Below are 25118 nucleotides of genomic sequence, written 5' to 3'. Positions count from 1 at the left end.
ATTGCAAGGATTAGCATATGTGACACAGACACACAAAATAAGCAAATGTTGAAAAAAATGGTGCCGATAGACTTCCTTGACACAGAGTTGCCACAAACCTTCAATTTGTAAAAAATGCAATATCTGTGAAGTGCAGTAAAGTTATAGCACAATAAAATGAGGTATAGCGTGCCTGCATACCTTCTTAACTTATTTTATATAATCACTATTATATTTTTTACACCATGTCCTGTAACTCATCTTGATATCCTAACTTTCACTATTGACAAAATTGAATGTAAAGCATTGATAGGGGAAAAAGAGAATCAGACATAGGGTAAAATGAGAGGCAGTAACTTGTAGTCAACACACAATAAAAGCTTAATCTAGAGAGAAGAAAAGAAAGAAGAACCAAGAAAAGAGAGAGCTCAAAGGAAAAAAAAAGAAGAAAACATATTATTCTGGTAGATAGAAATAAAAAGTTTAGTTAAGTGACAGTGTTGATAATGTTTCCTGAAATAGTTCAGTGGTGACGTATGGTCCAAGAAGGATGATTTAAAAACAATTGAACTGGACTGACACACAAAAAAATGCTAAGGATGTTGTGGAATCTCTCATATAAACTGCCCAGGATTAGGCCTTGTTATCTAGTGTTTAAGAAACACATGCCTAATAAACGTTAGTTGGTTTCTAGGAAGAATTTTCTGCAGCTACTAATATTAACATTTCATAGATATATAAAATGTCAGAGTTGGAAGTTATAATCTTATTTAATTCACATTTTTCCAACAAACATGAATTGGGTACCTAGTGTGTGTTAAGCAGCATACTCATCGTTGATTATTCAAGGTAGTGTTTATTCTTTCCACAACTGCAAGAAAGTCACTAATCAATAGAATATATTATAATAAAGGTGTATAAAAGGTGTAGAAAGCTAACTCTAACTCTGTTTGAGACACTCAGGGAGGGCTTCATGTGGGGGATGACATTTGAGTTGCTCTTGGCATTTGGAAAACTACTTTTCATCAGTTGATCAAGATTATTTTGAAAGATACTGAAAGAAACTAAGCAAGGGTATGAAAATATAAAAGATCGAGATATATGGAGGGAAGTTCATAGCATTGTTAATTTGTAAATTAATCCAAACTGCATTTGAATTTTTTTTTCAACGTTTCTTATTTATTTTTGGGACAGAGAGAGACAGAGCATGAACGGGGGAGGGGCAGAGAGAGAGAGAGAGACAGAATCGGAAACAGGCTCCAGGCTCCGAGCCATTAGCCCAGAGCCTGACGCAGGGCTCGAACTCACGGACCACGAGATCGTGACCTGGCTGAAGTCGGACGCTTAACCGACTGCGCCACCCAGGCGCCCCAATCCAAACTGCATTTGATGCATGAATATCCTCTACAAAACTCCCAACAAATGGTCCTCTGATATCTAAAAAGAATTTAGGCATATCTAGCAACTGTAAATTTTAAGCACCAAAATGTGTAGATTTGAGAAGAAATATTCTTATGACACACAAAACAAAATAATTGTAATGAGTAATAATTTTTTAACCATGTCTTACAGTAAAGAATAATAACAACAACAAATAAGGAAAACATCAAAGAATTTGAGTAAAGCAAGAAATATCTATGATCATCTATTCCAATCACCAACCTGAGGCTTGACTTGCTGTCCTTCCTGAAAACCTTCTTTGATACTGTCCATCAAGTGCACCTACTCTCTGTGATTGTCCTATCTGGTTTCACTTGTACCAAAAAACATAATTGCACACTCCGTTCAAAGACTAGCACTGTTGGTCTTCTGTGTTTTTATGTAGTTTAAAGACACAGACATTTTCCGATTCCCAGAAGTTACTGAAGGTAACTTCAGGTGTAACATTTTCCAAAGGTGAATCTTCTACTTTCACCCATATAATTTGCTGCAACAGCACTTTATTGGCCAATAACAACACCTGATTGATTTTTATGAAAATCAAATCTTTTACAACACAGGTGTTCACAAAGTAAATGCACAGTTATTTTTCTATTATTTTAAAGTGATTCAAATGGAATTTTGAAAAAAATATTTGCTGTTGAAGTTTATGTGTGAAAAGAATCTATTGCATATACATATTATACAACAACAAAATAAGCTAATTAATACATTTATTAAGTTTCATAATAAGGAAATATATGAAAAAAAGGATTTCTTAAAGGCTTAGGTGCCTAACTCCAAGTTATGACTACCAGATTTAGAACATATTAAATTTTATTAAGTACCTACAAAACAACTCTACTAACTTTATTTTATTATATTTTTTGTTTTATTATTTTTTTTTAAGTAGGCTCCATGCCCAACACTGAGCACAAGGTGGGGCTTGAACTCACAATCCTGAGATGGCTACCAGAGGTGAGATCAAGAGTCAGATGTTCAACTGACTGAATCACTCAGGTGCCCCTGAATGTAATAACTTTAAGATATGTTTTACAAAGTTTTGAGGATATATTCAAATACTTCTAATACACAGAATATGAAAAAATGGTCATGGTCTTGTGGTTTGTAAGCAAATGGGTACATGATACTTTTGACACTAAAGGGTTTCAGTAGGGATGTTGACAGAATTACCAGATGGTTGAGGCAGGGGAAAAAAAATCACCAGATGGTTGTCATCCTATATACAAGGAGGAAATTTTGAGGAATTATACTTTATTTAATATAACATTAAATAAAAATTATTATGCAACAACATAAACACATAATTAATTTGAATATATAAATAATAAGCTCACAGAAGTAACTTTTATATTAAATTAAACAGAAAGAATCCATTTTGGTATCTATCACTATAAAAGTGCATCTTTTTTAAATGATTGAGAGTTGAGTTTGAAAAAAAAATATTACATTGGGGTACCTGGGTGGCTCAGTCGGTTAAGCATCTGACTTTGGCTCAGGTCATGATCTCGAGGTTTGTGAGTTTGAGCCCCACATCAGGCTCTGTGCTCACAGCTCAGAGCCTGGACCCTGCTTCAGATTCTGTTGTCTCCCTCTCTCTCTGACCTTCCCCAACTTGTGCTATGTCTTGCTCTCTTCTAAAAGTAAATAAACATTAAAAAAATTATATATAAGGTTACTCATGGGAGAAAATCTATGAATGAATAAGTGAATGGGAAAAATGAATAAATTAGTGAATGGATGTGTTAAAACACAACTATCAGAATCTATTTGAGGGGCACTTCTAAAATAGCAATGTAAGGAGCTCTGCAGGCTCCCTCTCTGGAAAACAACTATAAATAGTGAAAATTACTTTAAGAAAACAGCCATTTGAAGTCCCTGGAAGTGGTCCAAAGGGCATATCGCAAATGGAGAAATGTTTATTTGAGGAAATCTACTAAATCTCCATAAGAACAGTGAGAGTCTGTGGCATTTGAGTCACAACTTATTCCCTTCCTCATTCCCTTCTAGCTAAGCAAGATTGATGTTCTATTCTGAGTGGATGTAGCCAAGAAAATTGTCTCCCCCACCCTGATGCACCCCCAGTTCCCAGTCAAGGGCCATAGTATCTACCTGAGAAGTTGCACACTGCAGGGGAAATATGTTTGACTGAAATAGTACAGCCAACTCACTAAACAAATAAAGATGCAAACAAGCAAACAAACAAAAAAGTCCCAGGAGTGGGGACAGGGATCACACACAGATTTGCTACAATGTTTTATCTGAAACGACCAGTAATCAACTATAAATTCATGAGACATGCAAAAAATACAGTAAATGTGTGACTCACCAAAGGGGGGTGGGGAACAGGCAACAACCCTTCTTTGAGAAGGCCCAGATGTTGGGAATATCAGACAAAGACATTAAAGGAGCTATGATCAGTATGTTCAAAGAACTAAAGGAACCATGCTCAAAGAATAAAGGGAGTTATAATAATGTCTCATCCAATACAGAATATACGTTAAGATATACAAATTATTAAAAACTAAGATGATTCTTGAGGTGCCTGGGTGGCTGAGTTGGTTGTGTCCAAGTCTTGATTTCAGTTCAGGCTATGATCACATGGTTTGTGAGACTGAGCCCCACATGCACTCTCTCTCTGCCCCTCCCTCTCTCTCTCTCTCTCTCTGAAGATAAAGTAATAAATTTAAAATTTTTTTTTAATTTAAAAAATTTAAAAAGATGACTCTGGAATTGAAAAGTACAATAACTAAGATAAAAAAATCATGACAGGGGCTCAACATTAGATTTAAGCTGGCAGAAAAAAGGATCAAAAATTCAAAGCAATAAGGGCTGAAAAACTTCCCAAATTTGATGGAAAACATTAAACTACATCTAAAAACTCAATGAACACAACTAGGAAGAACATAAAAAGGTCCATAACCTGACACATAAACATGATAATAAATGTCAAAAGCTGGGAAAAATAAATTCTTGAAAATAGCAAGAGAAAATAGACTGGTCATATACAAAAGACTCTTAATAAAATTAACAACTGACTTCAAATAAAAACAATGGAGGTCTGAGGCAGTGCGATGACATATTTGAAGTGCTGAAAGAAGTAAAAGAAGCTGTCAACCAAGAACCTTACATCTAGCAAAACTAACTTTAAAGAAATAAAAGTGAAGTAAAGGCATTCCTAAATAAACAAAAGCTGATAGAATTCATTGCTAGAAGACTCATTTTAAAGAAATACTAAAGGAAATTCTTAAGGCTGGAAGTGACACTAGAAAATAATATGAACTCATGCGAAAAAACAAAAAAACTCTGGCAAAGTTAATTATATAGGTTATTATAAAAGTATTATCTCATTTTTCTTCTTTACCTTAAAGATTTTTAAAAAAGCATAAAGCAACATTAATATACTAGTATTGTTAAACCTGTAACATATGGAAGTCAAATATACTTGGCACAAAGGAAGTGGGTGAAAGCAATGTTGCACTGGAGTAAGGAAAGGACACCAGATGGTAACTTGAATCCACAGGAAGAAATGAAGAAAATAAAAAATAGTAAATAAGAATATTATATAACAAATCCTATAAATATACACTTGCTCTTATTTCTTCTCTCAGCTTTATTAATTTTTTTTTAATGTTTATTTATTTTTGAGACAGAGAGAGACAGAGCATGAACAGGGGAGGGTCAGAGAAAGGGAGACACAGAATCTGAAACAGGCTCCAGGCTCTGAGCTGTCAGCACAGAGCCCGATGCGGGGCTCGAACTCATGGACCGCGAGATCATGACCTGAGCCAAAGTCGGCCGTTTAACCGACTGAGCCACCCAGGCGCCCCCTCTCAGCTTCATTAAAATACGTAAAATCATATAAAGTATTAATTTTTAAAACGTTAAAAATTACACTTTTAACATATACAGAGATAAAATTTATTAAAATAATGGCAAAAAAAAGGGGCAAGAGGGAATAGATCTATATATAATTAATATTTATATCTTTTATTGTAATTAAGGTAATGTGAAAGTAGATTCCTGTAAGTTAAGATGCATATTGGAAACCCTAGAGACACAAAGAAAATAACTCAGAAAATGTAATGAAAAAAATCACTGAAATATTAAAACATGACTAGAAAATACTAATTTAATGCATAAGAAGGCAGTGAAGAAAGAATGGAGGAACAAAAAATGAGATATATAAAAAAAGGAAAACAAAAGACAAATACAACCATATTAATAATATTAAACATGAATGAATTATAAATCCAATCACAACAGCAGAGATTGTCAAGTGGTCTTTAAAATAAACAAACAAACAAACAAGACCTAAGTATATGCTGTTAATATGAGACACACGTTAGATACAAAGACAAAAGTAGATATAATTAAAAGGATGTAAAAAGGATATACCATGTAAAAAGCTACCATAAGAGAGCTAGAGTGACTTTAGTAATATAGACAAAATACACTTTGTTTGTTTGTAATATACTCCCCAATAGCGGCCACAATAATAGGGAATCTATCTGCTAATGAAATCTGGCAGACATCAGGGATATATTGAAAGTTGAGTGGCAGAGGATAGAAAATCTGGTTGTTACTTAGTCTTTACGTGTATCTGTTTACATGCTACTAAAAGCTCATGTCCCTCAAGAAAATATCTCATACACAGAGAAAGAAGAATAGCCCTTTCATTCTGGGCTTCAGTTTGTGTGTTAATTTTGGACCTATGGCTGAGTGGTAAATCTGCTGAGGATGCTAGTTCTTTCTGCATATTTAAAAAATAGTCTTAATTATTATGTTGCATAATAATTAAAAAAATACAAGTAAAAAAAAATCTCTTACTTGTATGTACCCTAGGGATAGCTAGTCTAGAAAGACAGATATTAGATTCTAAGTTATGTTAAATTCAACAGAGCTCCTGTTCTTATTCATATAGATTAATAAATACATTATTCTAACACAAAGGACAAAAAGAATCCCTAGAGAATGAAAAAACTGAACTTCTAATACTTTGAATATACTAGCCTTTTATGAAAAAAAAAAAAACTTTCTTGAGAAATTGCTAACTTAGAAGCATTTTTATGTAAGAATCTAAATCCACACAATCAAAATGAATCTTTGGAGATATCAAACCAGTCTAATAATTTTTACTTAAAAATAGTTTCATGAAAAGCATGATGAGATACTATATCACTTGACATGCAACAAGAATGGCTAAAAAAATACAGACAATAACAAGTATTGATGAGTGTGAAAAATTGGAACTTAAAAACTGCTGTGTAGCTCTTAGGGAAAACTGTCAATTCCACAAAATGTTAATCATAGAGCTATTAAATGACTCAGTAACTCAACTCCTAGATATATAAACAAGAGATCTGACAACTTATGTTCACAAAAACTAGGGAGTTCATCCATGGTTTAGTCTTTAGCTTTGTGAAAGCTGTTTCTATCACAGCCCTTTTCGTTATACTATAGGAGGCTATTTTATCTATACTCCAGTGGAACTCTCTTTGTCTTACTATGCATCTGTATTTAACGTTGATTTGTGAAATGGTAATTTCATGAAACAGGTTTTATAAGTGCATTAAATAATGATTTTTGGGTGGAGCAAAACCAAGATTACAAACTTCTTAATGATTACTGAATATTAAGAAATATTCCCAGAATAGTAATGCTAAGTACAAGAGATTAAGATTCCATGCCCTTGAAAAACAGTGAAGCAAATTCCTAAAACAAATTTGAAATAAAAAAATTTACAACTTTCTGAATTATCTAACACAATAGTTTTTAAAACTTGATGTGTTACTCCCCTGTAGGATAAGCACAACAAAATAAGAAATACCTTGAGACACCTAATCAACTAAATTGCTTAATGAAAGTTCTCCCCTTGGTGCACCTTAACATTTCCTTATTAATATGTTTGTCTATATTTTAAAGGTTTTTAATTTAGGCTTACATTATCTTTCTGAGAAGAAACTCTAAGAGAACATTCTTGCAGAAAAAGCCATCATCAAAGTATCTAAAAAATAAATTAAAAAAATATAAAAGAAAAAAAAAAAAAGAAAGCGAGAACAGGAGAACAGGAAAGTGAGTCTAGGTAAACTCTAACAGCCCCTTTTTCCAAAGAGCGAAGGTTGAAAGTTATGATCAGATGTTTCACCATACCATGGACTAAATATGGAAAACTCTTAGAAGATTTCTTATCATAAAAATAAACACTGAATACGATCATGCAAATCCGTTTTTAATGCAGTTGATTTTACTGACTTGCTTCTTTTTATCTAACCCTAGTAAGAGAAGAAAACCAAAATCATCATTTTGGTATTTAAGAGCAGTCTGTGAGGGCAAAGTTCTTTGTATCATTAAGAATCAATTATCCCACAGACAACACTTTATGATAAAACCAGTTCCAGACACGGCTGAGACTGCCCCATTCTACCGAACTCCTACCTTTTATGAACTGTTTCTACAAAAACATATTTCCTCCATTAACATATCTTTTAGTGTGATTTCTAAAAACAACCATTAATGAAAAGCTGTGAGGAGCCTGTTTAAAAAATCACGATTCTGTAAACATAGTACCTCAATTATTATCTTGATATAAAAAAGTATTTTTTGACACATGATGCTTACAAGGTAGGTATGTGCAGCTTTCACATTTGGAAAGAATGAGTAAATAGGGTTCCGTTTTTCAGGGTATTGCTGACATTTACTATAAAACATGACTCATTTTGTGAAAATAAAGATTAACTAGAAGTGTAGCAAGTTCATTTTTTAGTTGCTATATTTGTAAACCAATCCCATTCACCCACTAAAAAAGAAATACTGATGAAAATTTATGGTAAATCTCAAAGGAATTAAACTTGAAGGATTCAAGGAAGCTGATTTACCAACAGCAAAGTGTTAATGTTATCAAAGGAATTACCTAAATTCAATGCTCTGGTACCAAATAGATAGTAAAAAACAAAGTCAAAAGCAATTTAAACAGACTGAGGAGAATTTTGTACTATCCCTATTTACTTAGGTATCGAAGAGGGCTTTCAGTGAAATAAATAACCATAATCTTACCTATGAGACTATACACACTTATATAAAATACTCTCCTATTATAAGCTATTACATGTGTCAATTGCAAAGTGATTCTTTATGACAGCCATTTTCCTTATAAGCAAGTACACAGTCTTTCAAGTTATCATTAGAGGTGATTTAAGCTAAGTGTGAAGTTTTAAAATCAAATAGCACCAGCCTGCAAAAAAATAGTCATTAATATGTTTGCCAGACTTAATAAGAGGAATATTTATATGTTAGCTGTCCTTAGGTCTTTATATCATACATATTAGTATTTTAGTAGTATTTATTCACCAATATAACAGACTAAGTAGAATTCATTGTTATTACATTGATCAAGATGTAGATTGCTTTTAGGAAAGTTTTATTTACCCTTATCCCTCTTCCCTTGCCACTCATACCAACATATACACACATGCACACCTGTAAATTATAATTTCTCTACCAAAAATGAAAGAGCTCAGAGGAACAGGGAAAGAACCAACAATCAAGCACTTTAATATTCAGTTATTCTCTTTAATACAGCTAAAACAAAATCTGGTTTTGGTTTCCCTGAACTAGAAAGGCAATTTTTTGAATAACCTCAATAGGCTAAAAAGGTTTTTAAAAGAAATTATGACAAAGTACTTAAAAATAAATGGTAGATATACGCATTCTAATTAAAATAAAGAAAATAACTGAAAATGATTGTATTTTATAGGTCTTTCCACTCCATTTTTAGCCTGAAAACCACAAAGTCCACCTGAAATCTCATTACAGAGTCAGGAAATCACAATAAGCACAAATAACCTACCATTACGGGAAGTGTTGCCAAAGGGACAACCGGTCCCGCCAACCCTATAGGTGTGGCTGAAGTCTTACCACTAGGTCTATTAACAGCATTATTATTTACTTAATTTTTATTCTTTAAAGGAATTTAAAATTATCTACATTTCAAATGCAGACTCCCTCAAAGTAATATTCATGAAACCAAAGTTGTGATATTCTAGTTATATATATTTTTTCTAACATAGTACATTAATGCATTAAAATAAAAGCCCCTAAGACGATCTCACATGCCATCATTAGTACAGGAAAACACAGTTAGTGCAAACAAACTACCCTATATAACTTTCAACCTGATTTCTTTCTCATAATAAAAGAAAAAGTGATGAACATATATTAGCATCAAGATTAAAAACACAGATTAATGTTCACTTAATGCCTTGCTTACTACTTATGCACTGCAGTACATCATTTAAACTTTAAAACAGTTGAACAAAGGCAGCTGAGTTGATATATTGAACCCAAAACACGTACTGCCTCAGTCTTATGCTGAGAAATTACTGAGCTTTGGGGAAATTGTAATTTATACCACATGAAACTATATAATTTGTATACAAAAGACAGGTTGACTAATGGTTCCACTAGGATCCTATTTTCTTAAACCCGGCCTCTGTGGTTTCTATATCTGATAAGAACGAAAAGTGACCTTTCACCACTCTCGGGAGTGATTTCTATGCATCAGAGAGAAAAAAAAGGGGCATAGGGCAAAATGTGGTTCAATATGGCAGCTCTGCTACTTGTGTTCTACAGAAAAATCATTTTATTTTGACTTTTTATTTGATTTGATTCAGTCTTGCCACTAAATCAGTACATTCAATTCCTTCTGCAATAAAATTTTAAATCACCTGCCTATGCATCTACTGAGTGCTGAGAAAGGGACAATCCATTGGGATTTATTGTTCCATTGCAGTTTATTGTTTATTGCAGATGGAATCATCATCAAAACTCAGAAAGCTAAGAGGACAAATTGTTCATAATGATTTAAACTATACTATAAATATCAATGTTTCCATGAACTCAAACTACCCGGACTTCACCTGTTATTAATAATAAAACTCTGTAATGCCCCTAGATGTCCATTTTATTTATTTATTTTTCCACAAGAACTGGGAATGAGTTTTTCCTAGTATACCATTTCTTTGTGAAAGTATAGTGACTGACAACACTAGGTGAAACATTCACTCAATAAAGTTCACAACATTATAATAACAAATTATAGAAAAGAAAGCATGGATTCTAACCACTTTGTCCTCCTTTGGGAAAGCATCCAAGGAAGCAGAGTAAAAAGAGAGGAAAAGAAGAAGAGAAAAACAAAAATAAGGCATATATTAATAGATTTTAAGAAAACAATTATGTATTACTTTTAAAGTGTTCAGACATAGGTATTTATAAGCATTGTAAATGTTTACTCTTCCCCAAAATACTCATGTTCAAGCTTTCATTGAAAATGCACCTATACTAATTCTACTATAGTAGATACCAAAATTGGGCACTATAATTTCCACAAGTTTTAGTACTTGATGATTACATCTATATTTAAAACATTTTTCAGAAAGAAATCTTAATTCACTATTATATTTAGTCTTCCTATTACTGAAAAGACATTTTATTAAAATGCATAAAATTATATAAATAATTTTATCAAATTACTGTCAAAATATTTATAGTTACAATTTGGAAAAATCTAAGAATGGGAAATATTTGTAAAGAATAAAAATGAGAAAAAAGATATTAACTATTGTAGTCCTAAATTATTCCACAAGCACTATTTATATGTAATATACGTTTCAACACTTATAATGTCATGGGAAAAAAACAACACAATATATTCATACAATATTTTTGTCTCATGCCTTAAAGTTATGCCTTCTATTATTTTGTTCTTTTGAATATTTTGTCCAAATTGGATGGGCTTATAGAGACAGATAGACTACATTAGGCTTGGGTGTCTCCAAAGCAGAGGTACATCTTAGCTCAATTTCCTTTAACATGAGATTAACCCAGGTAATTTTAATATTTCATTAGTTAACTGTATTATTATTGGTTTTCCTCAAACCTATCATGGGAAGTTACAAACATTCAACAGCTATAGGTGCTCAGTCAGCATTTCCACCCTGCTAATTTGCACACTACTATGTACTGACAGCATCTTTACCCCTACACCAAATGTTTTTTTAAATATTTTGTATATCATTCCCAGGTCTCATCTATGAGAATTCATTCCAAAACAGTGTATTTAGGAACACTAAAGATGAGAAAGTTAACACATAGTTCTTGTACACCTCTTTATGTGCCAGATACTATTTTAACCCAAGGTTGTTTTAAAAAGGTCTTAATATAACATATGATAATTAACTAAAGAACTTTCAGGAGGAAAACTCATGTGGTCATCAGAATGGCACCTAAATACCTCTTAAATATATATCATAAAGACCTAGATTTTAATTTAATTATCATAATAATCATATACAGTAATTATTACTATCCAGTTTCATAGATAAAGAAGATGTTGTTCAGGGAAGTTAATTATTTTCCCAAGGCCACAAAGATAATAGTGGGCTCACCTTAAAACATTTCTCTTTTACTGAATATCTTAATTTCACTGGAAGGGATATTTAGAATACCCTACTTGCAATTGAAATACACTACCAATGAATATAATGTTGATAGGGAGATTGATTTTAATTTTAGCCATGGGTTTCTCAATTAGGAAAATATCAAGAGTGCATAAAGCTTCCATATTATTTTTAAATATAACTTTGTACTATGTTACACTGCATATATGATTAGATAATAAATGAAATTACTTAGAGAAACATGGGGAATTCTTTAGGTATATGATAATCTTAACTGTTCTATATTACATTGCAGACCTACATCAAAGAAAACTCACCCAAAGAAAACATCCCTATAAATAATTTTACCATACTAAGATAGGGTATATAATAAAGTATATTAAAATGTATTCTAAAGTATTAGAATTTATCTAGTACTTCATAAGGAATATTTAGTTCTCTTAAATGAGCATCTCAGTGCCTCACAAAGTGTATATATTTAAAGCACAGGCATAACATAAGTAGCTCTCATTTAAGCCAAATAAGGAAACTGCATCAGGTGAGACTACATCTCATAGAGAAGATAATAAGTATAAAAATCCCCCCAAATTTAAAAAAGGGTATTTTGACATACTCTTTAAATATCAAAATAGTTTCCATGAGAGAAACCTAGCACTATATACTTTACCACAACAGTAAATAGGAAATTACTCTCATAGAAGCTAATTATTGCTTTATATATGTTGTCTTCGGTTACATTTAATGCTACCCAGGTCACCTTACATTCTACCTCATTCAGTCTGAAACAAACGTTGTAGAAACTAAGTTTTTTTTCTTCTTTTTACAAGAAGAACTGGATATAACAACTTTTAAGAGTCTTCTAGTTCATGATACTAAATCCACATTTACTACATTTTTCAGAAAGTAAATTTACTCCCACAAATAATCTGTTGGTTTGAATCTTGTGGTTTTTAATCATTTACTAAGATGCATATGGAAAGCATTTTTTTTATTATTTCATCACTACTCCACTACTATGAACCTTATGAAAAACAGAAAATGGGAAAGGGGCACATTAATGTGTACACTTATGCCTGTGTCTACTTTATAATACATGTATGTTTTCTGCTTGGCAGGTGTACTGCTTTTCACCTGCATTCAGAGCACCTCTCAGGCTCAGGGAACACTTACGTTGTTGGATCGCAGAGACACGCGGCCTCCACAGCGGGCACAGAACTTGGTGCGGCAGTAGGAGCAGAGATGGCCACACCCGTCAGCAAACTTTGTTTTGTGACAGATTCCACAAGTCGGAGCATCATCTTTGTGCTCTCCCTGGTAACGCCGCGCTTCTTCCCCTATCTTCCTCACTTGTTCTTTATAGCTTTCAAATTGTTGATGCAATCTCCTGGGCAAAAGAGAAAACGGTAGCAAACTAAGTAAATGACAGAAGACAAAAACAAAAATAATTTTTCCTAACAGAAGTATAGCTATTTGAATGAAACCAAAACATATAAAATAATTTTTCCCACTAATCTTACCCTTCAACTAATCAAACTTTCCAGTAAAAGGCCACTGGTAAAAAATGTATTAGCATGTAACCCACTAGTCTCAGTTTTGTTACTAGCAATGAAACATACACGAGTACAACATATAATCACTGTTTTGGTCCCCAAAGTGGAATTCATGTGTCCACTCCACGCCTCTGCTTCTTCTAGACAAATAGCTTTCAAGGTATTTGGACTGGGGGACTCAACACTTTACAACTACATTCATGTGTGTATACAACTGAAGCAGAAGTTATACAAAATACTTAAGCTAACTATATATGATGTACTCTGGTATAGTCTATCTCATTCTATTTTAATAATGATTACAGTCTAAAAAAAAGTTTGTCACAGGAAATTGATTCCCTGACCCACTATGTGAGCATGATGTATACTTGGAAAAATACCGTTTTAAGTTATAGGGGCACCTGGGTGGCTCAGTTGGTTAAGTGCCCAACTCTTGGTTTTGGTTCAGGTCATGATCTCACAGTTTCGTGAGTTTGAGCTGCACATTGAGCTCTGTGATGACAGCACAGAGCCTGCTTGGGATTCTCTCCCTCTCTCTCTGGCCCTCCTCCGCTAACATGTCTCTCTCTCAAAAATAAACTTAAAAAAATTATAAATTATAATGCTATGCAATTTGTCTTCCACAAAATATCTTCCTTTACCCCTATTCTTGGAGATTATTTATGTATTTAATATCAAGTGTTTGATTTCATACAGTATATAAAGTATCACCTTATACATTATAATTGAGCTCACTAATCCTTCCATGATATGTGAAAAGTGTTAAACCACACCTTGCAAATATTCAGATTTTTTCTGATACAAATATTTTCTCATACAAATACCCCAATTTGTATGAGAGTTGTCACCACTCTTTATTTAATGGATGCAACCAAAGTTGTTGAGGCAAACCATTTTCCATAAGAATGTTCACATTTAATGTGATTCAAGTCTCCTCCCTTCCCCATCAGCCCTAATCCCTCAATCTTCAACTGCTACAAATAGAAACTATTTGCTGCTCTGTACAGAACACCATGACATCCAGTGAATCCCCAGTGAAAGTATGCCTTAGTTTTGTAAATGAGAACTGAGAGAGTTGTCCGAGGCCTAGCCAATAGTCATTGGCCATTACAACAATGGAGAAACTCCTAGGAAAGTCATCTCTGTAACTGAGCGAGTGCGCTGGATATATTCCCTAGGACACAAGGTACACACACATGCTGTTGTTAATACAGGCAGTTAGTTAGCTTGATTCTCTACACCTAAGATATCTGTGGGAACTGGTACTCCCTGGAAACAGAATCAAATAAGTTATGTCTAAGGACTCTAGTACTTGAAGTACTGGGATTTCATTATATTTTTCTTTTAACATCAACAACTCTTGAGCAGAATTTTAATAATTACTTTAAAAATTATAAAACCCCTTTCCTGCTTTGCCAATTGACAGTTTTTCTATTTAATAGCACACATACTTGCTCTAGGAAATAAAGTAGTTTAGAATGTGAAGCCCTCCCCAATTTAAAGGCTAGCTAATTTCAGTTCATAGAAATAGTGATATATTTAAGGAAAGCAAGAATGTCTGAACGGCTTGAAAAACAATGCTATTTGGTACACTAAATTTTTTATAATTTAAGCACCATTAATCTAGGCTCAAGTTTTTAAAAAACAACTGGGGCTATCTTAACTACTTCAAAAGTAACCTTACAAAATAGCATTGGAAATCTTAAGGCTTCTATTAAAGAAAGTAATTATTAAGGAGTGGGAACAAGGAAATATCTCTAATCAAAGAAACATATATAAACTCTAAGCATAGAGGAAGTACATGGATAGATATTTATTGTGAGAACCATCAAATCAAATGTATTTAAGTAAATATAAATGCAAAAGCTAGGCAAAGGGAAAAGATTCCCTATGAATTTACTTTGTAATACAGCACATGATTTGGTATGAGTGTTGGCAAACTTTCCAGTAAAAGGCCAGATTGTAAATATGTTAGACTTTGTGGGCCATATAGTCTCTTTGACAACTACACAGCTCTATTATAACATGAAAGTAGCATAGATAATATGTAAATAATAAGCATAATAAGTGTGGCTATATTCCAATAAAACGTTATTACCAAAACAGATGGTAAGCCCAGATTGGACCCGTGGGCCAGTCTGTCATCTCCTGATTTAGTATATGCTTTATACTGAGGTATAATGGTTTGAAAATCCACTGTTCTTTAAAAATTCAAACATTGGGGTGCTTGGGTGGCTCAGTTGGTTAAGTGTCCAACTCTTCGTTTTGGCTCAGATCATGATTTCATGGTTTCATTGAGTTTGAGACCTGCGACAGGCTGTGTGCTGGCAGTGCAGAGCCTGCTTGGGATTCTCTCTCTCTCCCTCTGTCTGCCCCTTCCCCACTTGTGCTATCTCTGTCTCTCTCAAAATAAATAAATAAACTTAAAAAAAATCAAACACAAAATACTTTTATCCATCCTATAGGACCCAATCAAAAGGGGTGTTTTTTTATAATAAATATATGCAGGGCAGTGACCAGTGAGATAAAAACTTACTCTGCTACAATCTCATAGCATTTTATTTGGTCACTCATAAGGCATTCAGCTTTTTGTCTTTTGGTTTTTTTACCATATACTATTAGTATTTCTGTACATGTCACCTTTCTTCTACCAAACAGTAAATAGCATTACAAATGCACAGTTTAGCAAGATAGTTAAGACATATTTCTCCTTAGTAGTAGCCAATACATACTTGCTAACTGTAAAATTCATACACAAATACTTTGTTCTTAGTCCATTTTGAGAAAAAAAAAACAATTTCATACTGAAGACTATGTATCCTGAAAAATCTTGCTGCCACAAAATGCTGAAAATACTGGATATTTAAAGGAATAACTTTAAAAAAATGTTTATTTATTTTGAGAGAGAGATTGAGGACAAGCAGGGGAAGGACAATGTCAGCGAAAGCCCAATGCAGGTCTCGAACTCATGAACTGTGAGATCATAACCTTGGCTGAAACCAAGACTCAGACACTTAACCGACTGAGCCACCCAGGTGCCCCTAAAGGAATAAATTTTAATTCCTATTTGAGTTGGGGAGAAAGTATGGAGATCCTCACAGGAGAAAAATGAAACAGTAGCAGTAATTCAGAGATGGAGTATAGTTATGAAGCAGACCACTGCTCCTGGGACATGTACTGAGGCTCTGTGACCAAGAACTTCAGCTTTAACTTTCACACAAGTGAACAAAATTAACATTGTTGTTAGGTAACCACCAAAAATAATTGAAATAGAGTGTATGATATCCAAACCAGTGGAAAACATGGAATGAGGAAATAGTCAATCTACAGAAGACAACAATTGAAGCAAATGAACAAACACAGACAAAGCAGGACAATTAGAAATTATGACAAACAATGGTAGTAACAATCCAACACACATCAGGAGTCACAATATGTATAATGGACTACAGCATCATTAAAAGACAAAAATTAACATGTTAGATTTTTAAAATTTAGCTAAATTAGGTTTAGAAGAGATATACCCAAACTAGAAAGGATGTTTGAAATAAAAGAATGAAAAAATATATCCCAGTGAAAGGCTAAGGACAACAACAACAAAATTGGGATAATATTTATGGCAAAAAGCATTACTAAAGATAAAAAGGATAATCTATTATTTAAAAAGTATTCATATAATTTTTTATAAGACAATTCTAAACTTAATTGCATATAATAATATATGAAGCCAAAAAATAATAAAACTACTAACGTAGAGAAATCCACCTTCATTGTAGGATACTTTGACAGACCTTTCTCTCTATAATTAACAGACCAGACAGATCAAAAATAAATAATTACAGAGAATATTTGAAAAACATAATTAAGAACTTTATATACATATGCATATGTATTTATCTGTCCAGTAGAATAAACTTGTTAAGCTTATTGAGTACGATACTTTTTCACACATATTTATCGTCCTCAGTGGTAGAATACATATTTTTTTTTCATGTAGATATGAAATTATTCAAGCTCTGGGCCTCAAAAGTACTGAATATGTTTTATTTCTTAAGTTGAGTGTTAGGCACATATTATATCTTTTATTCTTTTTCTCTATTCTTTACATATGTGCTTTTGTATCATGAAGTATTTCACATTAAAAAAGGAAAAAATTCAGTTCTATCTCATCAAATATCATTAAATAACAAATGAGTGCTATAAAGAAATGAAAAACTGGAATATATATGACATTAAAATCTACAAAAGAGTTGACCAATTATGCCTCCTAATTAATTTAAAGAAGAAATGTGTATGTTTAAATGCACAATAACTTTATGAAGTAAATTCCCATTTTATTGATGAGAAAACTAATTTTTGTCTAGGGGTTTGCTTTTCCTTTCTATCTGAATATATCATTGTGAATTCACATACTTCAGATCTTACTCTAAGCCCATATAAAAGATGACAACAAATACGGATTCAACTTGCAAATGAAAACATTTCTGAATGCAGGAAAGTGTTAACTATCAGGAAATGTCAGTGTTTTGTCATGACTAATTGAAGATACATGAACAAAAGCTGAGTATGAACAAGCCAAAGCTATGCTGATGAACTCAGGTCCTGAAACTCCCACAGACCTTTCACTCCTGCTCAATAATACTTTCATGCAGTTTCAACTCCTCTACAGTGCTTATTCCCAAACTCTCTTTTCTCAAATTAACTTCAAGCTACTGTGTCCTCCTGAAAGACTCAAAATACTATTTTGATGATGTATGAACCCAGTGCTGGTTCCCTATGTGTGTATGCAGCTTAGGCTGTGACAGAGGGCCAGACCACAACAGGTGGGCAGGCAGCAACATGTCCTTCTCCAGTAGGCCACGGCAAGAAGGCTGGTGAGATAAGGTTTCTCAGTTGAGTTATGAGGGTGGGGTCTCTAGGTTCTCATTTTCTCCATGAGACATTTTAGGAGGGAAGGTCTCTTCCAGTCTTTCTTCCAGTCTTTCTTTCAGTGGAAGAAAAATCTAGCCCTCTGAGTAGTTCCTAAGGATGACAGCTGCCAGGGGACAGTGCTCTCCCAGAAGCTGCACTGACATGCCTGGGGCAGCTCTTTGTAAGTGCTTCACCCCACAGTTTATGAAGTCATTCACACAAGCATCTCCAAACTCTACCAGGACTTATATCCTCCCGGATGCTATCCCTTAGTGACCTGCACCCATCTGTACCCAACTCTCATGTGTATTTCTAATTCCTTCCTGGTTTTGGCAATAGTCCATATTTATAAAACTGGTTTGGACATTCCCACCGGGAGAGAATTAAGAGAAGAAAAATCATGCTGTTTCTCAGCCCAGAACTCTCTTACAGCTTCAACTCTGTTTCTTCATGGGCTTCTTCCCTTCCTTACAGGTAGGACTCCCTTATTCTTCACTGAAAGAAAGAGTCCAACCAAAGTCTCTAGCAACCTCTTTAACTTATTTCCCACTGTGTTCTTTCTTTACTTATCAGCAGATACTATAAAAGGCAGGGGGAGGAGGGAAAGAAGGCAGGCAGGCAGGCAGGCAGGCAGGCAGGCAGGAAGGAAAGAAGGAAGGAAGGAAGGAAGGAAGGAAGGAAGGAAGGAAGGAAGGAAGGTTGGTTCAGCATTTATTTACTCCCACTTCCTCAAAATCTACTTATTCTGCAACCTTCTGCAATGCTCTACTGAACTGTATCGTAAAATTAACTTTAATGTCTTTTTCTCAATTCGTATTCCCCTTATATTATTCTGATATCTCACTCTGTCAAGATGTTGTCCTCATAATAAATTTTGCCTTTGGAATCAGGATATTGTAGTGAAACCATAAACAGCATATGTATTTTTTGTATCTGATGTTTTAATGTTTTAATACATATCAAATATGTGACAGTGTTCTATTATGAATAATAAATGGAAATACGTATTTTACTACATATTATAAATGCCAGTGAATGTCAGTAAATGCAGAATTGCAAATATTAAATCTTTGTTGTGAAATTTATTTATATATTTCAATTTTAGAATTAACAATATATTCTTAGTGATTAGTAAGATTGACAATACATATGATCACAAATTTCAGATTTAAATTATCTAGAGGGAAAATGGTGTTATAAAATATGCAATACTATAAAAAAGAAAGCATTAATAGAGAAACCTTGGTTTTCTCTCAGGATGTGACTTTTTCCCCATCATTTCATTCTGTAATAATCATTGTACTATTTTAACATATGTGCACTCAACGCAAGAAACATCAAGATTCCAGTTGTAAACAGGTTGTTTGGGTGATTAATGGCACACATTTGAAGGACATAAAGATGAATGCCTAAAAAACTAGATATTCTTTAAAAACATCATTATATAAATGCAAAATAATGTAAACAGAAAATTGGTAATGACATTCTTACATATTAATAAGTATTTGTTGATTACTTACTATAAATATGGTACACAGCAAGATGCTAAATGATAATGGTAGAACGAAGAGAAATTTTTGTAATTGGCACAGTACTTCATTTATTTCTATTTTGTATTTTTCCTTCCTCCATCCTGAAAGTGATCAGAAGCCAGAAGACAACTCCAGCTTTCTTCCTGGCTATCCTTTTCAAAGGACAGACTTTCCTAGAGTAGGAGGGAATGGGAACTAGTGCTTTGAAATTCCAAAAGCCTAAGAGGCAGGTGTGGAAGGAAGGTAAGGGCTTTCCCTAGGATGAAGAGAGGGACAGGGACCAGGGTGGCTTGTGCATAGCCATCTAACATGGAGAATTGCTTTTGGATGTGCAAACAAGCATAAAAAGGCAAGGGCTTACGTGTTCCTTCCCAACCGTGGCACAGAACACATAAAACAGGGTACAATATAGGGCCCATGAAGTTAGTAACATGGAGATTAAAGCTAGGAGAGTTCTTCTGAGAATGTCAGATTGTTCAAGTGCCTCCAATAGGGGTGTCCAGGAGAAAGACCTGACAAGGAAATTAAACATCTCGCTAGCCTGATAGGTTGAAGGCTTGCTTTAAAAGATTTTGACATCACACTCTATTGTCAAAAAATTAACACTAACCTCAATTCTAAAGCACAGTTCTTGATTCCAAAAAGTACAGTCTACTTAGGAAGTAAGTTATAGGTAAACACAAATTAACAGTTTATGACAACATATACCAAGTGGCAAGGAATGTAATTAAATTGTTCTGTAGGGTAATAGTTCTGGTTAAAATAACCAGGGAGGTTTCTTTGGCACAGCTGGTCAAAAACATTTTTCTAGGTGATTTGGAACTTGGACTATTTCCTCAATACTAAAAGTATGGCACATAGTAATGCTACTAGAAGTACTAAAGTAGGAGCGCCTGGGTGGCTCAGTTGGTTAAGCGTCCAACTTCAGCTCAGGTCATGATCTCACAGTTTGTGAGTTCAAGCCCCACGTGGGGCTCTGTGCTGAGATCCTGCTTCGGATTCTGTATCTCCCTCTCTCTATGCCCTTCCCCCATTCATGTTCTGTCTCTCTGTGTCTCTCAAAAATAAATCAATGTTAAAAAAATTTAATGAAAAGAAGTGCTAAAGCAAAAAAATAGGAAAGCATGCTAAGATAATAACACAATTGTGAATGCTCTCAAACTTCTTAAAAGTGTAAGTTGAAATCAAATTATCTTTTAGAGTCTTTGCATATCAGCAAACACGCATCCAGTTTATATGTTGTAATGAATGACAGCCCAATAACCACACATACCTGTGATATGAAAACATATGTGCCGTTAAAAATTGGTTTTTTGGCCCCAAAACAGAGTTGCCCCCTCTTTAAAAAAATTTTTTAATATTTATTTATTTTTGAGAGAGAGACAAAGTGCCAGCAGGGGCGGGGAAGAGAACAGAATCCAAAGCAGGCTCCAGGCTCAGAGCTGTCAGCACAGAGCCCGATGCAGGACTGAAAGCCACAAACTAAAAGATCATGACCTGAGCCAAAGTTGGATGCTTAACTGAGTGAGCAACCCAGGTGCCCCAGTTGTCTCCCTTTTAATAAAACTCTCTCTCTGATTCTACTCTTGAACAGAAGAGCAGTAAAATTCCACTGCATTCCAGTGATAACTAATTTTTTGTAATGATGCTTGGTCCCTTATATTAGAGATGAGTTGGGAATAACCTCACAGTCTTTTAAACAAAAAGACTAAGTTATGAAATCTGGTGCTACAAAATTGTTGGAAGGGGGACAGAAGTGGGTTCTTAACCTGACCTCCAGGAATGACTCCTAAAACAAAAGCATAAACTAGCTACTCAGAGTTCCTCAACCAGGAAGCTATGGAATCAGAAAGCCACTGCCCAAATTGCTGGTGTTAGAATCCTACCACCTCAGCAGAGACATTCTGATCTGGAAATACCACCATAGCCACTTGGAGCCTGCTAGAGAGTCCAGAAAAATGATTTCCCAGCATGCTCCATTTAACTCCGTTTCAATTCAAGTTTCATACAAGTACATCTGACTGGTGGAACATAAATCACATCTGGAAATCTAGCTGCAAGAGAACCTGTGAAATTTAGTGTTTAGATTTCTGGCTTCTTCATAAATTCCCTAGAAAGATTCTGGGATAGATGTTGTTGACATCAGTCTTCCACATTATCTACACTCCTCTGATATATGTCAAATTTCTTAATTCATTCCACTGCACTTGACTTGAGCAATATCTAAGTCTAAGATTTCCTATGGTATTCTCTGTTTCTCTCTCTCTTTCTTCATATACTAAATATACACTTAGTGAACACTATGGGAGCATTTTGCCTCCACCAGCAAATTTCTTTTGATAAACGCAGTGTCCTAACAAAGTTGTACATACATATATGTAGCTATCCAGTCTATTGTATCTAGTAAGAAGGATGCAAATACAGCAAAGTAAAACTCAGACTCAGATACAAGACACATATATAAACAAGCAAACAAACCAAAAACCCATTTTGTAGTGATTAGTTGCATAGCACAGATCTGTCACCTGTGGTGAAAACTCTCGTTATTCCTCACTTGGATTATTTCATCAACTTTTTAAGCAGGCTCTGGCCAATGGATTTCCTCACTCTAGTTCATCATTCATACACTCTAAATGATCTTCTTAATAAATTGAACCAATTATTTCAATCCATTGCTAAAATAGAATCTCTAAGATATATTCCAGTTCCTCATCCTGGGGTGATTCTCCCTTTGCTCCCACTTATTTATCTATCAGCATCTCTCACAAACCCTTCTCATTTACTGTATATGTGCCATCGTATCAAATACAGTTCTTGATACAAGCATCAACTCAACAAACACTCATTGAGCTCCAACTATACAGTAGGCACTGCTTGAGTCTCTAAGAAAACAACATACAACAACATAAGAGGATACTGAATTTTACTTATTTTATTACTTTATTTAAGGTGTTTTGATAAATATCAGAAAATGGTCCTTTTCCTTTGTACATAGGGATCATGTCCCTGTATTAGAGACTGTTTTTTTTTTCTTTTCAAAGCCTAACATAATTTTATCATGAACATAAAACTTGATCTAACAAAATGTAATCTTCTAGGCTCTAGAAGGTTACTGCTGCTTAGAGGAACAATTAGTCTTGGTTAAAATGTGTTAATATATTTTTGTGTTTTTTCAGATAATATTTTACAACTATTCGTATTTTAAATACAAGTTGTTTATAGGTGTTTAACATATATAAAATATTCTTCAAAAGGAATTGATTCATTGAAAAATTTTATAATACAGGTGAAATCACTTTTATAGCAGTGTATTTTTTCCAGCCTTGAACTTCCTTTTGCAAACTGAACCCTAACCAATTATTATAAAACTACTTATCAATAGTTTGAATTTACTTAAGCTAAGCTTTCACTTAACACCGATCTGTAGAAATATAACATGCCATTCCTCTATATGACCATGTTAGCTTTCATTGGAATTTCACCTTTGTTTTCTCCTCCAACCCTTGTAACTATTTCCTGAAATTTAAAAAATGGAATTGTATAAGCTTGAAACTAAAGCCTCCTACATCTTTGCTAGGACTTGGGGATCATCACTTTGGAATCATTTAAACTCCATTCTCAGAATGAGAAAAGATAAAGGAAGGATTCCAAAACCCAATTTTAAATGGAAATATTTAGGAAAATAAGAGACACAGGAGGAGGGATTTCGAAAATCACTATGTACCATGTTCTCATTTTATAAATGAGAAAACTTAGACCTATTACTTTAAGTTACCAACATAAGGTTGTAAAACTGGTTTGTGATAATTAGGACCTCTACTTCCAACTTTCCACTACACTTTCCTATCTTAAGAATACTCATTTGAATATGGCTAGAGGAATTTACTGATTTGTGAAGGATGTTTCCTTGGTGTTCTTAAACTGCATCAAATTTATCTAAGGGGCTTGTTAAAATGCATGCATTTGGACTAACCTACAGAGCTTCTGATTTAGTAGCTAAGGTATAAATTCCAGGACCCTGACTTTTTAAAGGTCAACCAAGGTGATTCTGGTGCAGATTATCTGGGGATTATAATATAGTAGAGAACCCTACATTAAGGTTAAATTTGAAAATGAAGGCATTTTTTTCATACACCTTTCATCACACTTGATAAAATCAATTTCATCACATAATTAAATTTTAAATTTTAATCATAAATTCAAAATTTGGGGAACACCCTATACAAAAATATGCTGGAAAACTTTTAAATATTGCTATTATAATTTTATACCTATCATTTAAAAGTTTATGATTTTATGAATCACAGATATTTACACATTATTATTTGTAGGTTTTGTTTTAATGTTCATAATAGGGGTTATGGAAAGAGAGGGATAAATAAATGAGGCATTTTTAGGGTGGGGAGACTACTCTGTATGGTACAATAATGGTGGACACATGTCATTATACATTTGTCCAAACCCACGGAATGTACAACACGAAGAGTGAACCCTAATGTAAACTACGGACTTTGGGAGATTATGATGTGTCAGTGTAGGTTCATCAATTGTAGCAAATGTACCACTGTTGGGGGATGTTGACAATAGGAGAGGCTATGCAGGTGTGGGGGCAGCAGATATATAGGTAATCTGTGTAGGTCAGAGGAAATTTTCCCCTTAATTTGTCTGTGAACCTAAAAGTGCTAAAAAAATAAAGCCTACAAAAAGTCTGCCCTAAAAAACGGCTATAATAATATATATTGTATATACGTGTTATAATATATTTATATATTATATATATTTCCTAAATATTTCAGTAGTTCAGAAATTTACCTCGGATATTATTGAATACTTTTTAAAATTACTACAGTTGAAAAAATTACTTTTCAGCTGGTCTAAAACCACATTTAGTCTGTAATTTAAATGTCCAGCAGATGGCACTAAAGATTTTAATTTTTACACTGAGTTCTTATTTAAACCATTTTTCTTTAAAATATCTAATGTGCTAAATAAAATTGGTTGAATCAGCAGGGGTGTAACTTATTAGGAAAAAATGTGATTTAGGAGGTTGCTGAAAAAGAACAAAAAAGAAATTTATAGTGTTGCAATTTCTGCTCTTTTGTGGAGGACCCTCATTTTATGTGCCCTTTAAAAATTATATATTAAAGGTTTTGTCAGATGTTTTTTGTCTTCCATTTAGCGCTGTTAAAGATGTAGTTCATCCAATCAGCATCCAACAGTGTTCTGAAAGCACTGAGAGATGACACTTA

General features: G+C 33.8%; 1 protein-coding gene across 23 annotated transcripts in view; it reads right to left on the bottom strand.

The window, feature by feature from the left end:
* Window positions 1-25118, bottom strand: part of RIMS1 (regulating synaptic membrane exocytosis 1) — a 493840-nt gene that overhangs the window by 280051 nt on the left and 188671 nt on the right. For 21 of the 23 annotated variants that reach the window (XM_058734401.1, XM_058734405.1, XM_058734406.1 and 18 more), the window contains 2 exons: window positions 13047-13260; window positions 10542-10553 (listed from right to left, as the gene is read on the bottom strand). In XM_058734401.1, coding sequence (XP_058590384.1) covers window positions 10542-10553; window positions 13047-13260 — 226 coding nt within the window. Of the gene's footprint in view, window positions 1-8743; window positions 10554-13046; window positions 13261-25118 lie in introns of those variants that run through there. The other 2 variants (XM_058734403.1, XM_058734455.1) reach the window with 2 other exon arrangements.

This window comes from Neofelis nebulosa, chromosome 6 (genome assembly GCF_028018385.1).
Source record: "Neofelis nebulosa isolate mNeoNeb1 chromosome 6, mNeoNeb1.pri, whole genome shotgun sequence".
Taxonomy (NCBI): Eukaryota; Metazoa; Chordata; class Mammalia; order Carnivora; family Felidae; genus Neofelis; species Neofelis nebulosa.
This window is presented reverse-complemented; position numbering and strand designations above follow the sequence as displayed.